Source organism: Kwoniella bestiolae, chromosome 3, assembly GCF_000512585.2.
Source record: "Kwoniella bestiolae CBS 10118 chromosome 3, complete sequence".
Classification (NCBI taxonomy): domain Eukaryota; kingdom Fungi; phylum Basidiomycota; class Tremellomycetes; order Tremellales; family Cryptococcaceae; genus Kwoniella; species Kwoniella bestiolae.
The window spans coordinates 7717-29126 of record NC_089243.1 but is presented as its reverse complement, the minus strand read 5'-3'; the positions used below and the strand labels follow the sequence as shown (position 1 = coordinate 29126).

At 50.1% G+C, this 21410-nt stretch overlaps 11 protein-coding genes across 11 annotated transcripts; 10 read left to right on the top strand and 1 right to left on the bottom strand.

Annotated features, from left to right (window-relative positions):
* Positions 1-444: 444 nt before the first annotated feature.
* I302_104673 (uncharacterized protein) lies at positions 445-1915 on the top strand (the record flags this gene model as incomplete). Its single annotated transcript, XM_019195826.1, has 3 exons — positions 445-753; positions 816-1244; positions 1304-1915. The coding sequence occupies 3 exons, from the start codon at positions 445-447 to the stop codon at positions 1913-1915; spliced, it is 1350 nt and encodes a 449-aa protein (XP_019042649.1).
* A 453-nt stretch (positions 1916-2368) lies between these two features.
* Positions 2369-3100, top strand: I302_104672 (uncharacterized protein; the record flags this gene model as incomplete). Its single annotated transcript, XM_065869928.1, has 3 exons — positions 2369-2600; positions 2651-2912; positions 2962-3100. 3 exons carry the CDS (start codon positions 2369-2371, stop codon positions 3098-3100), a joined length of 633 nt encoding a protein of 210 aa, XP_065726000.1.
* A 764-nt stretch (positions 3101-3864) lies between these two features.
* I302_104671 (uncharacterized protein) lies at positions 3865-5247 on the top strand (the record flags this gene model as incomplete). The annotated part of the gene is made up of 2 exons (XM_019195828.1): positions 3865-4593; positions 4780-5247. 2 exons carry the CDS (start codon positions 3865-3867, stop codon positions 5245-5247), a joined length of 1197 nt encoding a protein of 398 aa, XP_019042651.1.
* Positions 5248-5645: 398 nt separating this feature from the next.
* Positions 5646-6394, top strand: I302_104670 (uncharacterized protein; the record flags this gene model as incomplete). Its single annotated transcript, XM_019195829.1, has 3 exons — positions 5646-5877; positions 5935-6196; positions 6256-6394. The coding sequence occupies 3 exons, from the start codon at positions 5646-5648 to the stop codon at positions 6392-6394; spliced, it is 633 nt and encodes a 210-aa protein (XP_019042652.1).
* A 584-nt stretch (positions 6395-6978) lies between these two features.
* Positions 6979-7713, top strand: I302_104669 (uncharacterized protein; the record flags this gene model as incomplete). The annotated part of the gene is made up of 3 exons (XM_019195830.1): positions 6979-7213; positions 7268-7529; positions 7575-7713. The coding sequence occupies 3 exons, from the start codon at positions 6979-6981 to the stop codon at positions 7711-7713; spliced, it is 636 nt and encodes a 211-aa protein (XP_019042653.1).
* Positions 7714-8073: 360 nt separating this feature from the next.
* On the top strand, positions 8074-10714 carry I302_104668 (uncharacterized protein; the record flags this gene model as incomplete). Its single annotated transcript, XM_065869927.1, has 15 exons — positions 8074-8125; positions 8178-8288; positions 8336-8380; positions 8442-8517; positions 8570-8594; positions 8650-8736; positions 8785-8864; positions 8921-9024; positions 9102-9112; positions 9168-9530; positions 9586-9844; positions 9898-9972; positions 10021-10141; positions 10196-10503; positions 10572-10714. The coding sequence occupies 15 exons, from the start codon at positions 8074-8076 to the stop codon at positions 10712-10714; spliced, it is 1860 nt and encodes a 619-aa protein (XP_065725999.1).
* Positions 10715-11189: 475 nt separating this feature from the next.
* On the top strand, positions 11190-12921 carry I302_104667 (uncharacterized protein; the record flags this gene model as incomplete). The annotated part of the gene is made up of 5 exons (XM_019195832.1): positions 11190-11313; positions 11357-12145; positions 12198-12274; positions 12356-12480; positions 12528-12921. 5 exons carry the CDS (start codon positions 11190-11192, stop codon positions 12919-12921), a joined length of 1509 nt encoding a protein of 502 aa, XP_019042655.1.
* A 445-nt stretch (positions 12922-13366) lies between these two features.
* Positions 13367-15199, top strand: I302_104666 (uncharacterized protein; the record flags this gene model as incomplete). The annotated part of the gene is made up of 1 exon (XM_019195833.1): positions 13367-15199. The coding sequence occupies one exon, from the start codon at positions 13367-13369 to the stop codon at positions 15197-15199; it is 1833 nt and encodes a 610-aa protein (XP_019042656.1).
* Positions 15200-15689: 490 nt separating this feature from the next.
* On the top strand, positions 15690-16675 carry I302_104665 (uncharacterized protein; the record flags this gene model as incomplete). The annotated part of the gene is made up of 6 exons (XM_065869926.1): positions 15690-15959; positions 16017-16115; positions 16172-16268; positions 16321-16389; positions 16447-16588; positions 16642-16675. The coding sequence occupies 6 exons, from the start codon at positions 15690-15692 to the stop codon at positions 16673-16675; spliced, it is 711 nt and encodes a 236-aa protein (XP_065725998.1).
* A 186-nt stretch (positions 16676-16861) lies between these two features.
* Positions 16862-18316, bottom strand: I302_104664 (uncharacterized protein; the record flags this gene model as incomplete). The annotated part of the gene is made up of 5 exons (XM_019195835.1): positions 16862-17000; positions 17060-17087; positions 17153-17212; positions 17265-17371; positions 17430-18316. The coding sequence occupies 5 exons, from the start codon at positions 18314-18316 to the stop codon at positions 16862-16864; spliced, it is 1221 nt and encodes a 406-aa protein (XP_019042658.1).
* Positions 18317-19161: 845 nt separating this feature from the next.
* On the top strand, positions 19162-20992 carry I302_104663 (uncharacterized protein; the record flags this gene model as incomplete). The annotated part of the gene is made up of 7 exons (XM_019195836.1): positions 19162-19243; positions 19300-19556; positions 19609-20108; positions 20173-20447; positions 20510-20588; positions 20651-20723; positions 20798-20992. 7 exons carry the CDS (start codon positions 19162-19164, stop codon positions 20990-20992), a joined length of 1461 nt encoding a protein of 486 aa, XP_019042659.1.
* Between the last annotated feature and the right edge of the window lie 418 nt (positions 20993-21410).

Below are 21410 nucleotides of genomic sequence, written 5' to 3'. Positions count from 1 at the left end.
TAAATGCTGGTTGAGCTTTGTGAGCGAACTTGACATGGCGACAGGGTCCCTCGGCTTGCTCTCGCAGCGTTGACGTGAGATTGTAAGGACCTTCCAAGCATGCAACATATGCATGCCCCTTAACACGAAATCCACTCTGTCAACTGGCAACATGCCCCAGAAGATATCACATACAATGACGGCCGAATGGTGAGTCTCGGATTCGACCGAAGATGACGCGATCTATCGCAATGGCGGATCTATCTGGATGTGACGATTCGATTCGGTTATGCCATCTAGGTCTGGCTGATCACTTCCTACGCTGATAGGGAGATTACCAAGCATCATGGAGTCGGTATACTGGAGGTTACAAGATGTATGGTATCTTGCAGCATCAAAAGAATCTAAAATTTGTGTAAAATCCATAACACTTCACATCGTGTTACCTCTCGAAGACCTCACAAAATGAGCACCGTTCAAGCTCCGAAGCCACATCACACCCATCCTCGCCGCTCGGTGCATCGTGCTCTGCTCGCTCGTATTCCTCCGAAAGGGCAGAGTCCATGGCAACTATCACACTCACACTCCCTCCCGACGCTAGGTGATCATCAAGTTCTCATCAAAACTTCTTACGTGGCGCTGAATCCGTTCGACTGGCAGGGAGTAGCTTCCAAGTATGGCATAGGTGAAGAAGCCAAGGTCATGGGCAGAGACGGAGCTGGAGAGATTGTCGGTGTGGGTAGTGAGGTGAAAGTGTTCAAACCGGGTGACCGGGTGAGTTACTCGGCTTCCCAGAGCACATTGAGGTTCTTCTCGCTGACATATCACCCTCGCAGGTGTGGTTCTGTGCCAACTCGTCCGCATCGCATACAGGCGCATTCCAGGAATACTCCGTCCATGCAGCGTCGGAAGTGGGCCACACCCCGGATCATTTGGCGGATGAAGAAGCTGCAACTCTCGGCACTGGCCTGATCACCGCTGGAGTGGCTCTGTTCAAGACTTTAGGGATCCCACTGGACTCGCTTTCAGTTACCCAGAAGAAAGAGCGAAAGAGTGATGCCCCTTGGATGTTGATATGGGGTGGTTCGGGAATAACAGGGGTGTATCTCATCGAGCTGGCCACAATACTGGGATATCGAATAATCTGCTCTGCCTCGCCTGTGAATCATGAATATATCAAGTCTTTAGGAGCGGATGTGGTCCTGGATAGGTGGTCGGATCCTGTTGAGCTGGTAGACAAGATCAGGGAGGAGACGGATGATCATGTGAGCTTGTAGCGGTATATCAGGAAGAATATTGAGGACTGATAGGGGAGATTGAACAGGTAAAAATCGCCATTGACAACGTCGGCAGCACAACAGCCACGCTATGCCATCAGGTACTACAAGGCTCATCAGCTTGGCGGAAGAAGTGGGGTTTAACACCGGTCACGGACGAGGAAGCACCATCCAGACTGGTACCTTTAGCTGGATCGCCCAAGGAAGCTCTGGACTCGACAGACAGCGTTCGGAAAGTTGACACATTACGTATTAGCTTTTCAACCACTTTCTACGGTCATCCCGAATATAGTGAAGCCTTGCTGCATCGGTTTGACCAGCTTCTGCAGAACAAGCTGCTGACCCCTGCTCGGATACGTCTCGTCGAAGGAGGTTTATACGGAATAGAAAAGGGCTTGGAGGATCTACGGCACGGACGAGTCCAGGGCGGATACAAGTTAGTCGCTCGATTAGCAGATACTCCGGATCAGCCAGTTGTAGGCGTCAAGCGTGGCCGTGAGCCAGAGATCGAGGTGAAGGAGGAGGTTTCGACTAAGCGATCTAGAAATATTGACGAGGAGAAGACACTCCGTACCTCTAAACAAACGAAAGACGATGAACAGACAGATACCCGTCACAATCAGATAACCACGACCTCTCGATCGGTCATTGCAGCATAGAGCAAGGGTGGAGGCACAGAATGGACGATGTTGTAAATTGTAATCCGAAAATGCATGGTGCTTTGTGCTTGGTAAGCGGAGATGTGTACTGAGAGATTGTTTGAAGGTTTGCACTTCACGTGCTTTTGACCATTCTCCAACGATCATCTGCATTCCCCTGCATGTCTCAATCTTTCCAATGTGTAATCTTATCTTGGTGATGACTCATCCTTCTGTCAGTAACTTTAACGATGTGTTTCCGTCGGGAATTTGACGTAATGGTATTATCAATGTCGCCTTCAAGGTTTGTAAGCAGCTTTATAACTGACTGTGACCATTTTGAGCATATAAATACGCTGATGGGTGAGAAAAAATGTACATCGTCAGACTGTCCAACAGACAACACAAAGACTCTCTTTCGAACTCATCTCAAAGACCTCTGTCATTTATCCCCCACTGATCACGAATAGCAAAATGTCCAAAATCGCGGTAATCTTCGGCTCAGGCGCGCGAATCGGTCAAGCGAGCGCCAAAAAGTTCCTCTCAGCAGGGTACAAAGTCGCTACCGTATCTCGAACACCTCAAACCACTTCCGACGACGATCTCGTCCACCTGACGGCCGACTTGCAGGACCCTTCAACCATCGAGCCTATATTTGATCAGGTGCAACAACGATGGGGAGCACCTAGTGTGGTCGTGTATAACGGTGAGCCAATGAATTGATGATATATGTACATAAAGCTGAAGTCCCTTCAGCCTACGGCATGTATCCAACCGGTGGCAATCCGCTATCTGCTCCTATCAACGAGTTTACGAAAACTCTCAGCGCAAACACCATCTCCGCCTATGCGGCAGCGTCTGCGTCATACAAGCGCAACAATCAAGTGGCATTCTTCTACACCGGTAATGCTCTCAACACGACGGTCATGCCCACTTTGGTCACCCTGGGTGTGGGGAAGACCGCAAGCGCACACTGGATCGAGGCTGCAGCCAAGAGCGAGCAGCTCAGACCTGCCAGGTGAGTGGGGAGAGTTTGTCCAGTGGCATTATGCTGACCTCCCTCGCAGATTCTACTATATCGACCAACGTAATCAGGCGGGTGCACCAGCAGGTAATGCGGTGAATGGGGAAGCACATGCCGACCTGTTCCTGAAGTTGGCGGAGCAGAAAGAGCAAGGGGAGCCAATTGTGGTCTTCAAGGCGTAAAAGAGAACTGCAAATACGAGTCACTCAAGGATTTGATACTTCCATGTAATGATAGATCCCTGATATGTAATCTAACTGATCAGAGGAGTGTTTCCTGAGCGGGACGGATCCGGCTCGTGGTAAGACAGCATGGAAACTGTGGATCATGTATGCTATCAGCGTTTGCAATAAGCGAATCAGCGAAACTATGCGAGATATCATCTGCCACTCCGTTTCTGAATCCCCACAAGATCTATGCATCTTGAATCGCGACGACTAACAAGGGTGATGCCTTCGCTACAGAGGTGATTGAGGAAATGCAATAGCTATCACGTGCCACCATTACAGGATCTCATCCCGGTGTGACGGCTGATATCGCTACCCTCTAAGTCTCCGCTCGATCGATGAGGTCAAAGTCGAATCTGGTTACCCTTGATTCGATGATGACGTATGACCGGGCATGGCCTCTTCAGACATCTTCCATCCTTACATACAGGGAGGAGCCTACAAGGGATCTCTGTCAAAGGACGGTAACTCTTGTACGTCTTTCAGCACTCCTAAATGTGAGATCCTTGGTGTGCTTTGCCTTCAGGAGATGCCTTCTACCAGTTGCCTTTTTGTCTCACTTAGGTCAGGGCGATATGGTGTCAGGTTTGTCTCATTCCGTATAAAGGGGCGGAATCTTGTCGTATTCGGTCTCTCTCGTAGATTTATTCTGTATTTCGACGACCCAACCACACTACGCTGTTGGCCAATCATAGATTCACATCATCATCAAGCCTACAATGTCACCTCGACGTAATGCAATCCGTATTATCTCTCGCCTTAATCGGGAAGACTCGGATGAGAACAGAGCGTCTCGATGGGTAGAGGAATATGTTGCCACTCGGAGCTGTCAGGAGCAATTAGACAATGACCTCAAACTAATTAAAGAAGCCGGCTTTGGTATGAATACAAGTACCTCAGCTTGCCATGATTTCGGAGCGGGTACTGAAAGTGAGATTTTATCGGGATGGCAGAAGAAGCTCAACCGACTGACCGACCCCACGACGACGAATGGGGAGAAGGTTGAGCGTCATTCGGCCACATCAAGATCGACTGCCAATGAGTACTTCCGCTATCGGGCCAAGATCCTTACTAGTTGCGCGACACCGGCTCCACTGACACAACCTCATAAGATATCTGATGATCAATACGTTAGCCTTCGTCACTTACAACCCTCTCGATCCCCGGAACGAAGGGTATACGTGTCAAAGCCGCACGTCATACTACTAGCGGATGACTCTGATTCTTCTGCTACCAATCTCCTTCGAGATCATCGGCCCTCCGAGCTTTTCGATATGACCATAATGAGGGAGACCATGGAGACACTACATGCGGAGATGAAATCGAAAGGGTCTCATGGAAACCTCACTCAATGCGCCTTAGACAGTTGCTTTGAGGTCATCTCCCCCGATCTACTAATTCGAGGGGTCTTGCGCTCTCCAGTAGGAGATCGATTCGATGATCGCCAAGTGAGCGTGACCTACAATAACAGGAGTGTGTTTAGCTTTCAAGATCTTCCAAAGGATATCAGGGAACAACTTATCACGGGCGATGCGTTTAGCAACCTTAAAAGTATCACTTTCAAAGCTGACTGCCAGCCTTACTCATGGATTCCTGAATCCAGTGAATGATATGCATACCTCACTTCCTGGCAGAATTCAATCACCTGGTATGATTTAGACGAAGGTCAGTCGAGGAGGCGTTTAGGTGATCAAAAGGGTGTCGGGGCGTCCTGCCTTAGGAAAGAGGGCAAAGGGGTCTCGTCCAATCTGTCGCTCAAGTACCTTCCTGAGAGCACCACGTTTAATGAGATGGATAATGTGAAGGACCCCGACAGGCCTTACGCAAAGCTGACACAACAGGAGAGAGAACGACTCGAAGAAGAAGGATTCAAGTTCCAACAAACGAAAGATCCCATCAGCAACGCTTTCGGGATTCATTCGTATCACAAGCTCTCAGCTACGAATTCGTTCTGCATGGAGGTCTTTCCCGTAGATCTATCTACCTACGTCCCGTCCGAATTTGACGGCGACGATGTCAGAATTGAAGACAATCTCTGGCTTGACGAAAATGAGGCGGCAAACGTGAGGCGAGCTTCAAACGGCACCGAAAACTCGGGTTGATCATGTGCCAATTTTGGGAGGGCAGTGTGGGTCGGCGGGAGCCCTGTTTGATACGCAACCTACCATAGTGAGGTATCTCTTGATTTTTTTCTTTCCTCGTCTATGCAGCATGCACGAATGGCTACTTCTCCTCACGATGGCATTCGCGTACACCGCATACTGTCCGTCGGGCTTGAACGACCTAGTTGCTTATCAATCATTGATACGGCGATGTGATCGACCTTACTCATCAAGCCGTCGGGCATCTATCTTATCAATGGGTGTTGCGACTTGTAATCGGTGACGAGCGTTGTAGCGTACTTTGTCAGTGATGTACACTATATAATCACAACGACGGTCGCATTTCTGTCTCCAACAGACTCTCACACGACCAAACACAAAGGTTGATTCTCTTAAACATGTCAAAGATCGCACTTATCCTCGGGCTTGGTCCCCACATCGGACAGCCTACCGCTGATAGGCTGCTTTCAGCTGGTTACAAAGTCGCTACTGTGTCTCGAACACCTCGAATAGCATCAGAGGAGGGTACTATACATCTGACAGCGGATTTTCAAGATCCCTCAACCGTCGAGCCTGTCTTCGATCAAGTGCAGCAAAAATGGGGCTCTCCAAGCCTCGTCCTGTATAATGGTGTGTGTGTGTGTATCACTGTGAAGGTCCTGAAGCTTACTCCGATTCCAATCGCAGCCGCTGCGATGTGCTATACTGGGGAAAATCCACTGTCCGCTCCGATATACGAGTTCATCAACGTCTTCAATGTCAACACCACATCAGCCTACGCCGCCGCGGCCTTAGTGTACCAGCGAGACCATCAAGTAGCCTTCTTCTACACCGGCAACGCCCTCAATAGCATGATCATGCTTCCTCTTGCGACTGCGGGTGTAGGTAAAGCGGCCACTGCGCATTGGGTTCAGGCTGCAGCGAAGAGTGAAGCTCTTAGACCTGCCAGGTGAGTTCGGTTCATTCGGGACCCATCCAGCTGTTTCTGACCAAGCTGTTCTCGCGCAGATTTTACTACCTCGATGAACGTAATCAGCAAGGTGGACCAGCCGGTGGCGGCATCAGCGGTGAAGCACATGCGAATGTTATAATGAAGCTCGCGGCGGACCCAGAGCAGAGAGATCCGTTGGTGCTCTTTCAAGCGTAATAAGAGGGGCAGAGTGATCAATTGGTAGTGCTTTTCCATGTATTCTTTATATCGCGTTTTGACGGAATGAGGTCTGAGATGATACATGCAGCTAGCCAGGATGTCAGAAAGACTACACTCTGTAGTTATCGTAGTTAATGAGATACATTCCATGTTGATGAACCATCTTTCCCATCCATGCAGGTCAAGAATCAACACTAGTCGATGAATTGGTGTGGTCTTCATGTGATCGCAATGCTGACGAGTTTCATCCGACCCATTGTATAGCATTTCGCAGCCCAGATCATATCGATCTCGGGTGAGACCGCAATCAACACAGTCTTGACCGCCGGTCGCTCTATGCTGATCTTATCAATACGCTTATCAAGCAATCGAGATCTTAATCAGCAATCGGTCAGATCCCCCGTTCTCTAGTACTGTCACTCATCACGTATGCTTTAGTAAGCCCGCAGGTCAACAGGTTGATACCTGAAAGACCGAGGGTCACCACCGTGCGGTTGGACGGGTATATAAGGAGGTCAGGCTGCGGCTTATTATCGACACACCTCTGCAATCAATGTCTCGTCTGCTACACCACTTACAACATGTCTAAAATCGCACTCATCTTCGGCCTTGGGCCTCGAATCGGACAGCCTACCGCTACCAAGTTCCACCATGCTGGTTACAAAGTGGCGACAGTCGCTCGAACCCCACGAACCTACACCTCGGACGACTTTATTCATGTCACGGCGGATCTGAACGATCCCAGCTCTGTCAAACCAATCTTTGACAAGGTGGAGACTCAATGGGGCAAAGCACCCGATGTGGTGATTTATAATGGTGAGTCGTGGGGTTAGTTCTTGATGGAGCGTCCGCTGATTGGTACATGCCCAGCCGGTTCACTCGTGCCTACCCCGACCAACCCTCTCAACGCCAACATGGATGAGTTTGTGAAATCGTTCAATGTCAATACGATGACACCGTATTGCGCCGCTTCGATCGCATACGCGAAGAACAACAAGGTCACCTTTATCCTTACTGGCAATGCGTTCAACACTCTGGTCAATCCGTTCTTCGCCACCCAGGGTGTCGGGAAGTCTGCTTCGGCGCACTGGATTCAAGCTGCTGCCAAAGCCGAGGCACTTCGACCTGCCAAGTGAGTTGTGTGGTTGGTAGAACTCTCACTGATACATCCTTGTAGGTTTTACTACTGCGATCAGAGGACTCCGGAGGGGAAGCCTTGCTATACCGGCTTGAACGGTGATGCTCACGCGGATCTCTACCTGAAGCTTGCGGAGGAGGAAGAGCAAGGGGAACCAATCGTGGTGCTCAAAGCTTGAGTATTCGTAACGAGCAGATTGTAGCTGCTTATGTATGAAGAAACATGTATTGGGTCTGAGTCAAGCGAGGAGCAGTTGGAGATCCGATCTTGCGAGTGATAGAAGTGATCTCTGCTTCATCGGACGGAATTGGCACCTTACGCACGCAATGACTAAACATACGATAGCCTCATTCTGGACGTACGTGACCTTGAAGAAGTTGGGGATGGGAATGATCGGCGCATTGATCGACCGGAGTATACTTGTGCCGAGACTGGTCACATCAAGTGACTGAGGTGAGATATGTATAGACATATATAGCTAAGCTTATTGCGATGGTTGATCTCTCTACAGTAGCATATCTCCCCCAAGTAGATCAGTATGAGCAGTGCAAATATCTGTCCCGACGAAGCAGATGTGATCATATGCGGAGGTGAGTACATCAGCCGTTGAAAGATAAGCCGAGTTGACTTTTGCTTGTATAGGTGGAGGGGCAGGGTGTGTCATAGCAACGCGTTTAGCCGAGGCTCGACCTGATCTATCGATACTTGTGCTCGAGCAAGGGCCAGATAACAGGGAGGCGAAGCGGTTGAACCGTGAGTGGGCGAGTAGCCCAAAGAACATGGGCTGAATCACACCATAGGCCCCCTTGATAGTCTTTTCTGGCTTTTCCAACAGAACCCGTATCGTGAGTCGCGTTTATGTCCAACACTTTTTCGAGGAGACAGCATGATAACATCGTGTCGCAGTGAAATGGATCGACTGCGAACCGGAGAAGGAACTTGGAGGACGTCAGCCAAGAATACCTGTTGGCAATATCTTGGGGTGAGTGATGGGTAGTCTAGGTGAGGGCCTCGGCTGATCGTGAAGTGTACAGAGGCGGGACAAGCATCAACACGCTTGTGAGTGATTGATGCGTATGATACAGTTCGGATCTGACTGTCCTGCATGATGTAGATGTACAATACCCCGGCAGCTTCTGACTTCGATGACTGGCAACAACCTGGATGGAGTTATAGAGATCTCGGACCGTTGATACGTAAAGTGAGTCACTGATTGGCGACCCTTCATGCGCTGACACTTTCATTGCAGTCCATCAAGTTCCTCAGTCCAGAGCGACCTGGAAGCTCGCCTCACAGTGATCAAGGTGTCTTTCATGTATCAAGCGGAGGGTGAGTATTCGCGTAAAGATACTTGAAGAGCAACGAATGATGACATAGTATCATAGTCACACTGTATCCTATGGCGAAGCATACGCAAAAGCCTGTAGACTGGTATTACGTGAGGCTGAGGAGTGTGAGAACGTCACGACGTATAGAACGGGTCATGGCTGTGAGTTGAACCGCTCGATTCGACCGTTATTTCATGCATCATGGGTACAACATACTGACAATGAACACAACTTCCAGTCGGTCGACAAGTGAGCTGTCCCATCTCTGATATTCATCTTACCATCACTCTGACTTGCGACACAGCCCAAACTCATCACCTCCGATGGCAAACGATCCAACGTAGCAGACGCGTACCTTCATCCTTGTCGGACTAGAAACCTTACCGTTGTAACTGGGGTGACAATAGATAAAGTGGTGTTTGAAGGCACAAGAGCTATCGGAGTACAAGTCATCGGGAACAACCAACCTTCAGCTTCGTTCGGCACCCGCGAGAAGTATACCAAGATTGTCAAAGCTCATAGAACGGTGATCCTGACCTGTGGTGCGTTGGGCTCGCCGGCCGTATTGGAGAGAAGTGGCATTGGGAACCCGGATGTTTTGAGAGCTGCGGGCGTAAAAGTCAAGGTGGATCTGCCGGGAGTGGGGCATGATCTGGACGATCACCAGGTGAGTTCGGCGGGAGCATCACTGTTGAAGCTGAAACTCACATACACTTGACCAGCTCATATGCCCCATGTACCGAGCGACTGAAGGATACTATGAGCCTTTTGACCAATATGCCCGGGGTGAGAAGAGCGTGAAAGGGCCTATAGACGAGGAGTATGACCGGACGGGGAAGGGAATCGCAGCGAGTAATGGGTTTGACTTTGGCATGAAGATAAGACCGACTCAGGAGGAGGTCACATCGATGGGACCAGCGTTTGAGAGGTACTGGAAGCGGATCGGTGCGGACAAGCCTGACAAGCCGCTTTACTCGAATGGTGGGCGCATATGAAATTATCTATGTTCGATCTACTGACGGTCACTGCTACAGTAATCCTCCCCTACTTCTATTCCTATCGACCACCGCCTGAAGGGAAATACTTTTGCATCGGTGGTTTCCATAACTGTGAGTGGGTCAAGTTATACGTCGGGTTCTTAGCTGAACCCGTTGTAGACCCCGCATCCAGAGGATCGGTCCATATCAGAAGTAGTGATCCGTTCGCTACCCCTCGAGCTGTCTCTGGGTTCTTGACTAGACCGGAAGATCTACCGGTGCATGTGTGGTACTACAAGAAGTGAGCATATCTAGTCGGGCTGATAGTGATGCTGTTGCTGATGTCACCAACTAGACAACGAGAGTTCTGTCGTCGACTACCCTTCTACGAAGGTGAAGAACCTGAATCGCACCCTCGATTCGATCCCAAGTCCGCTGCAAGGTTGAGAACATCGGATGATCCCAACAGAACAGACAAGCCAATCGAGGAGGACACGATCCCTTATTCCGCTGAGGATGACAAAGCAATCGAGCAGTATGTCCGGGAGAACGTCGCGACGGCTTACCACTCGATCGGGACCTGCGCTATGAGAAAGCGGGAAGCGAAGGGCGTTGTCGATGCTAGGTTGAATGTTCATGGAGTGCAGAGCTTGAAGGTCGCGGGTGAGTCCATCTGTACTTGATGATCATCTCAGCAGTCCTCAGCAATCACTGACCAATACCCCGTCCAGATTTATCCATCTGCCCCTCCAACATCGGTAGCAATACCACGAGTGTTGTCCTGCTCATTGCGGAGAACGCGGCGCAGATCTTCTTGGAAGAGCAGGGTGATGGGTCATTGCACGCGAGCCGACCTAGAGCTGCGAAGCTGTGACGGTGCTTTGTTGTCTTTGTTGTATCTGATGTCTGTTGATGAATGTATATGAGTAGTATAGTGAGGGATATGATATCACTCATGTGACATTTACGTACAAGTGTAAAAGCTCCATGACGCAACATTTCCAAGTTGCAAACCGAACACTCCTGACGATGCCATCGTCATTGATTATCGATCTGCTCATGCATACGGCTGTATCATGTTCATCATAATTATCATTCACGTAACATCTATCCTCCAGTCCATGTGATATAAGCCCTCGACATTGGAACAGTCTCAGCAGCAATGACATAACTCGGCAGTTCATTGATTCCAACGAAAGAAATCACTTGTCCATAGACCCACGCATCTTCGACAAGTCTTATTCTACAAACCTATGAATCTAGGTCTCTGAATTTATACATCGCATCCTCCTCATAGCAGCTCATCACTCGCTCCATCGCGGTCATAACTAGATCAACAATCAGTCAACATGAGTAGCAGGATTGAGGAAGACAGCAATACGAACGCGTCGACGACTTCTGTCAACACCAACCTGAGTCCAGATGCTGCTCAGAAACAACCTGGGAGGAGCAGAGGACCATCTGTGGGAAGCAGTGAGTGCAGTCCAACCATACGCCTGACTGACCGCCCTCGTAGTCGCTTCCACCACCAGCAAACCCTCCCTACGTTCCGCCATCTCCTCCTCGTCCATTTCCACCATCTCCACCGTCAGCAAGAAAGCCAGCGACAGTAACCTGGCTCAGCGGCAGACCGAGTTCGAGAAGAAATTCACCAAGAGGATGGACTTGGAACCTTTGTTATCGTTCCAGGACCCCTCTTCCCCCTCCGACCCACTCACCCTCCCCGACGACTACATGACTATCCTCGCTACCCAAGCAGCAGATCTTCAATCGTCCATCCTCATACACGGTCGGCTCTGTCTCACACGGTATCACCTCTGCTTCCGCTCGAATATCATTGGGATAATCACCATGAAAGTGCACGCTTTGTCGGATGTTGTTAGCATCAGAAAGGGCACCACCGCCAAATGGATACAGAACGCCGTGTATGTACGGGTGATGGAAGTGGACGACGAGGGCAATCAGGTGGAGCAGCACTACGGATATGGAAGTTTGTGGAATCGGGACTCGCTCTATGACGCTCTCATGGATTGTTGGAAGGAGAGAGCGCCTGAGCGATATGAGGAATTTAAGAAGACAGAGGCCACGGAGAACGGCGAAGAGGTTGAGGAGGAGGAGGAGGAGGTGATTGAGAATCAGGAGAACACAGCAGATCAGTTGAAGCGGACTACGGGATCTGGAGAACAATACAAGGAGCTAGCACTGAACGTGAAGATCCCTCTACAGCTGGAGCAGGCGTATAATCTACTATATCACAATGAGTCGTTCACTACAAACTTTTACACGAATGAGAAGAAGTTGACGGGTGAGTCGTGTTTATTTTCAACCTTGCGATTTCACTGACATGTCGTTATCAGACCTGAAGATATCGGAATGGGAGGAAGATGCAGAGACAGGAGAGAGATCAAGGACGCTGAACTATGTTATGCACATGGTGAGTGTCGACTCTATCCCTCGATTGTTAGAGCACCGTCTCAGCCTGAGCCCTTGCTGACTTTTTATATGATATTGTCAGAACAACACCCTCGGCCCAAAGAGCTCCAACTGCAATGGCTCAGAGACCATCGTCATAGCTGACCCCGAGACGTCGTATGAGATCGTATCAGAGACACAGACACCGGATATACCGTCGGGCAAATGGTGAGTAATTCGTCTTAAGCAAAACACCGCTCTGACACCTCTCACAGCTTCATCATACGCACAAGAACCTGCTTAACCCACGACATACTACACCACAAACAAGCCACCAGAATCCACTGCACCACTCAGGTCGACTGGTCCTCATCATCTCTGCTCAAGGGGACTATCACTCCCGCCGTCATCAAGGGCCAGAAGGAGCATCACCAACAGCTGGTCCAAGCTATCACTGAATGGGTCAAAGGGCATCCCGACGACTTTGGCGTGTCAAGAGAGCACGTCGAGATAAAGCATGAAACAGAGATCGAGCATACAACGGAAGAAGTCAAGGAGAAGATAGGGAAGACTATTATAGAACATGCCGGGGAGATACCAGATAACCCAGTCATGTTGGTGATAACGGTGCTATTTGTTGTTCTACTACTGTTGTATATCAAGGGGTGAATGCATTTGACGGGATTCGCGAGAAACCATGTCTTTCTGAAGAGTGTCTTCATCGAGTATCTCCTTGTTGAGACAACTCGAGCGTGTCACATGCATCCCCGGGAACGGAGAGCAACCTATCGCCCTCAATACGACTATTCCCCACGAAGCAACGCCTAGATGCACGGTAAGAATACATGTCACCTGCTCATGCAACGGCGAGACCGGGCCGGTATGGTGACCGGTTCCACCAGGATCAGCTGAGCCTTTGTCAACTTTGCTACCACAGCAGATGTCCAGTATGAACTTGCGTCAATCTCATCTCGTTTCATAATGCGCTGTCAACAACTAGGTCACATACCCAGATCTTGCTCAAAGTCCACATTCCCCTACTGCTTTCGAAACAAATCTCATTAAATTCACTGACAGCGCTCGCCCGTTCCACCCCCGCTCACACACCGCCCAGATGCTAAAAGTCGTCGAAACCTCCACGCGAGAGGTAAAATCCCTCAACGGCCTCTGGTCATTCGCCCTTGACACCGACACCTCCTCCTCGCCATGGGAATCCACCTTACCTGGTAATCTCGAATGTCCTGTTCCCGCTTCGTACAACGATATATTCCCCAACCATGCCCTGCGCGAGCACGTCGGGAAGGTATGGTATCAACGCTTGGTCCGGATCCCTAAATCTTGGAAAGGTCAAAGGGTTTTCATTCGTCTCGATTCGGCAACCCATGAAGGTGAAGTCTATGTCAACGATACGCTTGTGGTCAGACATGTCGGGGGATATACCCCTTTCGAGGCTGATCTCACCGAAGCCGGAGTTCAAGCTGGAGAGGAAGTTAGAATTACCATAGGAGTGAATAACATCCTGACCAGACATTCAATACCACCCGGAGAGCTCAAGGAGAACGAGCTGGGTCGTACTGTTCAGGTCATCAGACACGATTTCTTCAACTATGCTGGTCTGGCTAGGAGTGTTAGACTATACACCGTTCCTGCAGGTGTTCGGGTCGGGGATGTGAAAATAGTGACCGATGTTGAGGAGAAGGGAGGTTCAGGTACGGTCAAGTTTGATTTGAAGGTGGATGGAGGTGATGGAACGGTCTTGGTGAAGTTGGTAGACAGAGATGGCAAGATTGTCGCGGCTTCGAAGTCCTGCTCGGGGGAAATGACAGTCTCCAATCCCAAGCTCTGGTGGCCAGGTCATCCATACCTTTACCGTTTGTTCATCAAGGTCACCTCCGCCAATACAGTCGTTGACGAGTACAACCTCAGTGTCGGTATTCGCTCCGTGAGGGTTTCTGGCACTCAATTCCTTATCAATCATCAACCCTTCTACTTTAAAGGTTATGGCCGTCATGAAGACTTGACGGTGATTGGGAAAGGTCATGACAACGCTTGGATGGTTTACGACTTTGAACTCATGCGATGGACAGGCGCTAATTCCTTTCGTACCTCCCACTATCCCTACGCCGAGGAAATCTACGATTACGCTGATCGACATGGGTGGATCGTCATCAATGAAGTCGCTGCTGTGGGTCTGAACCTGCATCTAGGAGGTGGAATCTTCGGCAAAGATGACAGGGTTACATTCTCAAGGGAGTTTTGTGATTCGACAACGCAAGAAGCCCACAAACAGGCTATCAGAGAGCTGATCGATCGAGATTACAACCACCCATCCGTCGTCATGTGGTGTATCACCAACGAGCCTGGGTCTCAAGAAAAAGGTGCGAGGGAATACTTCCAGCCACTCGTCCAACTCACCAAGCAGCTTGATCCCCATCGACCCGTGACATTCACCAACATGGGCATGGCACTTCCCGATTCCGATGAAATCGCCGACCTCTTCGACGTGATCGGTATAAATCGTTATTATGGGTGGTACTCGGAGACCGGTAATCTCGAGCTTGCGGAGAAGAAATTGGAAGAGGAACTCCGACGCTGGGAAGAAAAGTTCAAACGCCCTTTGGTGATCTGCGAATATGGCGCCGATACTTTGGCAGGGCTGCACATGAATCCAGCTCAACCATGGTCAGAGGAGTATCAGTCGGAGTTTCTTGAGATGTACCATCGCGTGTTTGACAGGATCGAGGCGGTAATAGGGGAGCATGTTTGGAACTTTGCGGATTTCAGCACAGGTCCTGGTATCATTCGAGTGGATGGAAACAAGAAGGGTGTGTTCACGAGGGACAGGAGACCGAAAATGGCAGCTCATACGTTGAGGAAACGGTGGGGCGGCTTGTGGGAGGAGAAGGGGGAGGTCGGGGTGGGTGGTAGCTTGGGATCAAATGCCTGACGATATGCAACGGGATTGCTGAATGAAGTTTTTTCGCCTATCTGCCCTGGATGATAAGCCAAGTTCATCAGGCTTTGGGAGCATGGTGTACTGATCACACGATGCACGGCGGAAACACAAGAACAGAATCTCTTGGTGTGTGCATTCACTGACGGGAAGTTTCGGAAAAAGTCGCTTGCACAGGACGATGATTCAGCTCTGACAAGCGGACGCAAAACTACTACCGACTTTAGCCTTGAGGAGATTACGCAATCTGCAGACGGCTTGTCGATCACTTGATCTCGTTTTGCTGTTACCGCTCACTGCCGCAATGCAAGCAATCTTTGAAGAGTTGATCAGCTGATCACCATGATCGGGGTCCCGGTCCGGCCTGCAGATTTGATCTGTGGGCAGAGTTACTGGGATCGCGAAATTGTGTTGAAAGCCTGCAGTATGAGATTCTACCTTGTCGCACGAAGCACAGCTCAGACAACACACCGCGGATTCGAGTATGACCCAGCCAGCGCGAGTCATTCTGATCACTGGAGCCTCAGGGGGCATTGGACGAGCTTGTGCCATATCCTTGTCACAAGCATTCACATCGCCCCTAGTCCTTGTACTATCAGGACGGAAAATCGCCGAATTGCAAGAGACCGCAAAACAGCTCCGCGCCGGCACAGTCGCTGAGCTAGTCGTCGGGGATGTCAGTGCCGAAGACGATGTACATGCGATGTTTGAATTGGTGAAAGCAAAATTTGGAAGATTGGATTTGCTGTTCAATGTGAGCCTTTACGCCGTCTCGCAGCGTGACAATCGTCCTGACACACCGGCACTGTAGAACGCCGGAGTGGATCTGCTCAATTCCGTTCCTCTGGAACAGGCCGACATGAACACATTCCGCCAAGTACTGGAGATCAATGTTATGGCTGCAGTTATAGTGAGTCGTTGCTTTTTGTCCTGGCGTTACTGATGCAATACCGATCACCGACATAGTGTACCAAGGAGGCTATCAAGATTATGAAGGAGCAAACGCCCCAGGGTGGTCGAATAGTTAACAATGGGAGTATCTCAGCCATGTCGCCACGTCCCAGTGAGTGACCTGAAGCCTTTTGGCAAGGCCCTTTTGACGTCAAATTCCGCAGACTCGGCAGCATATACAGTATCGAAACACGCGATCCTGGGCTTATCTCGGTCAACTTCTCTGGACGGGCGTAAGCACAACATATGCTGTACTCAATTAGACATCGGAAACGCACAAACATCACTAGGCGGCCATGCGGCCAAAGGATGCAGACAGGCAGACGGAAGTGTCAAGCCCGAGCCGATGATGGATGTTGAAAATGTGGGGAGAACGTTGGTCTACCTGGCTGGTCTGCCGCTGGGTGTAAATGTGCAAAAGCTGGAGATTCTGTGGGTCTGAGTCTCTCAAGTGTCCAACAGAAAGAATGCTGACGCGAGACCAGGCCGTTGGGTATGCCATTCATTGGTCGAGGATAGGAATATACATGTATATATATATATATACGCGATGTATGATTTCCGACCGTCTGCACGGTGAGATGAAGTACCCTCAATACGATTTCGCAAGGTAACAGCAGTGTTTAACCCATTCTTTTGACATTGGGACGACTCAAATATAATTTTCCCATCAAGAAGCAGTGCATACATCATCGCCAACTTCCATCAAAGCAACGCTCCTTCTACTGCTAAACCTTCCACTAAATACACCCGATCTTCCGAGAAACAAACTAATCTCCCCCCTGGTATGAAGCAGAAGTTGGCACAACCAGCACCAGTCTTACCGTCTGAGACGCCCAGTACTCTGTAGGAGAAGGTCGCTTCAGCAGTGAGATCGAGGTCTCGGAAGCACTGTAAACTCACATTCTTCCGATGAGAGTACCATATGAATCTGTTTTATAGATAGATAAGAGTCAGCAGGTGACCACGCCTACCTCTGCTTGCTCATCTACTCACTCCACACATGGATGCCATCTCCGCACCCTGCATACACATTCCCCAAAACGTCACATTTGACTAAAACCTCTGTCAGTAGACCGCAAGGCAAGACGAGCCGAGAGGAACTTACTCCCATCGGGTACCCCCGTGTCGGCAAATGCGAATACTCGCCGATTTTGCAGACTGGGTCCACCAGCAGATCGTTCATCTCCCAGCCAGACGACATCGAACGCGTATCTAACTCCCACGCATGAGCTCAGGGACACGAGCGGTGTCGAAGCAGTTTGTAACTTACATGGTACTTTGCAGATGAGGGTCCAGTCTACCCGTTCCGTGGATATGACTGGTATCCGTGACATAGCAAGTTGAGCCGTCAGGACTGAAAGCTATTCCGTTTGGATGGTCAAACCCATCCGCCACAACTCTGATCCGACCTGTGTGAGGGTCTAGAGCGTATACTTGCGAAGGTAGCTGAGGCGCCGGCTTGAACGTTTGCTCATGCCCATATGTTGGATCGGTGAACCAGATAGTGGAACCTGTAGGTAGTGTTGTTCGAAACACTGTGTTGTCATCGACACTTTGTGCAGATCTCGCATGATGACCATGAGGAGGAGGGGGGAGAACGATCACGTCGTTCAGCGAATTGAAATGGCGTCCGTAGAAGTTGTTAATCAAGATCTCCCCTTTTCGTGGGTCTTCAGGATCGACCAGGGTGAGTTGTGAAGGGTTCTCGGCGCCGCTCCCACCTTGATCGCAAAACAAAATGTATCTTCCATAGGGACAAGCGCCATTGCCCGCCCTGACTGAGGGCACATCGATCGCTCGCACCTGGCCGGTTTTGACATTGATCGCGCTGATATCAACACGCACATCGGCAAAATCTCCTTTGGGGGAAGTGTCACGGAACAAGTTGGACGTAAACCAGACCTCATCTAGAGATTCGACCCATACTCCCGCCTCGTGGGCGAAGCTTTTACCAAATTCGTCCTTCGCTAAGCATCGGACACTTGGGGTGGAGGATAAAAGCGACAAGAAGCTAGCATCATGCGCGACAAAGGTCCTGGACGACGACGACGATGAGGCATCGGCTTTATAGGATGGGAGGAGAGAAACAAATGAATCGGAGAAGGCGTCACGGTGGAATGGCACAGGCAAGCGCAGGTGTTCAGAAGGATCGACCATCTGCTTGGGAATTGGTTAGCTGACATGTAAGAACTGTATCGTCTTGCTGGACTCACAAAGCAGGACGAAGTGTTGTCTTCATTTTGATGCGACATGATGATTTGGACGAACGATGTGGCTATGAGCACATCAACAAGCAACTCTTTGAGACCTCCCCAATTGATTGTGCTAGGGAAAAGGTTGTGCGGGTGCAGCTTGATCATGGGGCAGAGACAAGTCTGAGTCGCTACAAACTAGTCCGGAACACGCTCCGAGTGTCCCGCGAATATATTGTGGAGTTGCAGTCTCGATTGCAAACTGTGTCCCGCTCACAGCCGCTTGATCAACGGTCACTATTTTGGTTCCTTCGATTCCTTCGAGAGGCCGCGAGATCTTCCGCATTGTGCCTGGCATTTTGCACATGGACAGATCTGGTTTGAACCGCAAAGCAGTTCCTAGCTTTACGTCTGCGGCGATCGACAGCTGACGTGATGGAACATATTTTTCGTTGAACAGGTGGGAGATCCAAGCGACCGGAAAAGCCGGGAAAACAATAGAAAAAAGGAAACGTACCAAATCGCTGCAATCGATGATGATACCTCTTCGGAATGCTTCGCAATTCATTGTTTTACCGAACAACTGTGCATCGATCTTGCAAGTAGAGACCCCTGCTGACTCTGGACACTTCGGCTCCTCCATCCGGATGGTCAGATACTAGGATACCGACTTTAACCGCTGTAATCTAGCTTCATCATTCCCCTGGGCACGGAACTTGGGATATATATAAATACCTTCTCCAGAGGGGGGCCAACTGGGGTCCCAATAGCTCCATCGATATCAACAACTCAATACATATCAGTCACAATATGGCCGGAACATTACTTTATGTTGTCACGCTTCTCACAGCGCTTGGGTTTATGCTCATCGGGTACGACAATGGGGTCATGGGTGAGCACAGCCGTCATCTCTCACCCGACTTCCTTCGCTGACTGGCATCTCTACAGGCGGCATCATCAACGAAGCACCCTTTCAGACCACTTTTCATCACCCGTCCTCGTCTCTTCTCGGTACCATCGTTGCGATTTACGAGATCGGATGCTGTGCTGGCTCGATCATGACCGCTTTCGTGGGAGAACGGCTCGGTCGGAAACGGTCCATCATGATCGGCGCAGTTGTAATGCTTGGTGGAGCTGGTTTCCAAGCAGGTGTCAGCTCCTCAGGTGCAATGATAGGAGCCAGAGTCGTGTCGGGTTTAGGAATGGTGAGTGGGAACCATTCTCCTCGACAAAACCTTATTGACAAGACTGTAACAGGGTTTTCTCAACTCCACCATGCCCGTTCTTCAATCCGAGGTCTCGCCTAAAGCCAGTCGAGGGCGATTTGTCTGCTTTCAACTGACATTACTCAATCTTGGAATCATGATCGCTTACTGGACTGGTTACGGTTTCGCTTTCGTCGACGGCTCCAAGGCTTGGCGAATTCCCGTAGCCATGCAGGCCATCTTCATCATCCCCATCCTCGTTCTAGTCTTCATTGTGCCAGAGTCCCCCAGATGGCTCGCTTCTCATGGTCGGTCACAAGAGAGTCTCGAGGTCCTGGCAAGACTTCAAGGCAAGCCGATTGATCATGCCGACGTCGTCGCTCAACATCGAGAGATTCAGCAAGCCGTCGAGATCGAACAGTCCTTGGGTAGCGGCAAATGGTCTGATCTCCTTCACGAAGACGACTTGAAATCAAGACGAAGGTTGATCATCGCGTGCGCCATTCAATTCTTCCAACAGATCGGCGGTATCAACGGGTTGATCTTCTACATGTGAGTAAAGTGTGACTTGAGATAAGATGTAAAGACTCATTGTGATCATCATCATCATCATCAGGGGCAACTTCTTCGCTTTGGTGTCCGACAAACCCGCTTTACTCGCCGGTGCCGTATTCACCTGGTTCTTCGCCGCATCCTTCATCCCATGGTTCCTCATCGACTCACTTGGACGAAGAAAGCTCTTCCTTGCATGTATCGCGGGTATGGCTGCGATCTTTGCCATCGAGACTGGATTGGTGTACAAAGTTCAAACGACCAATAGTAAAGTCGCTGGTGGAGTCGCGACAGCCTTCATGTTCATTTTCATGGGTCTATTCACGATCGGATTCCAAGGTGAGCGCTTTTTGTAAGGACGAACGAAAGAAACGGCTGACATCGTCTCCCCTTCCACTCAGCAAATGTCTGGTGCTACACGGCTGAGATTCAACCGCTGCGAATGAGACAAAAAGGAGCTAGTATCGCCACTGCTTGCAAGTGAGTGGGCTGTTCGATGGTACAAGCTGTTCTCGGGTAAACTGATCATACCGCCTTTGTAGCTGGATCACCAACTACGCCGTTGTGCAATTCACTCCCTCCGGTATCGCCAATCTCGGTTGGAAATTCTATATCGTAAGTTGACTTTATATATTCTCCTAGTGATTGTTCTCAGCTGAACACACACACACACACCTGTCCCTCTTCAGATCTTCGCCGTCATCAACGCTGCGTTCCTTCCGCCTATCTACTTCTTCTTCCCGGAGACCAAGGGATTGTCACTTGAAGCGATTGATTTGATTTTCGCTCCAACTGCGGCTCAAGAGGCAGGCGAGGATAAGCTCCAAGTGGCTCATCTCGAACAGACCAACACACGAGAGGGGGACGTAGAGTTGAAGGAGTAGCATGGCATTCTGTCGGACGGAGCTCATTGTTGAGGCGTTTGTAGCTTGTTTCTGTCGTGCGAGAAGTTCGATGAATAATTTTGGCGTGTACATAGCTATCGAGTGGAGCTTGGACATAGGCTGCGCATGTATCTTTTTGATGTGGAACGCTAACACCTCAGAGGAACAAGTGCATCGTAACCTTCGTGGTTCTTAGGGGGGGGTTACACGCCCGTTATCGGGAGGGGGGGGGGGGGGGGCACCTCGGACCGGACCTGGGGGGGGACCGTCGGGGTGAAATTTTCATGCATGCATCTGAGAGGCCTATCTGGCAGAGCCGAGGGCGCCGATCCCGAATCTGAAGTCGAAATGGAGCTGGGTGGGATGTGGGATGGATGAAAAAAGATTTTCACCTTGACCGGTTGGACGGACCCCTTAA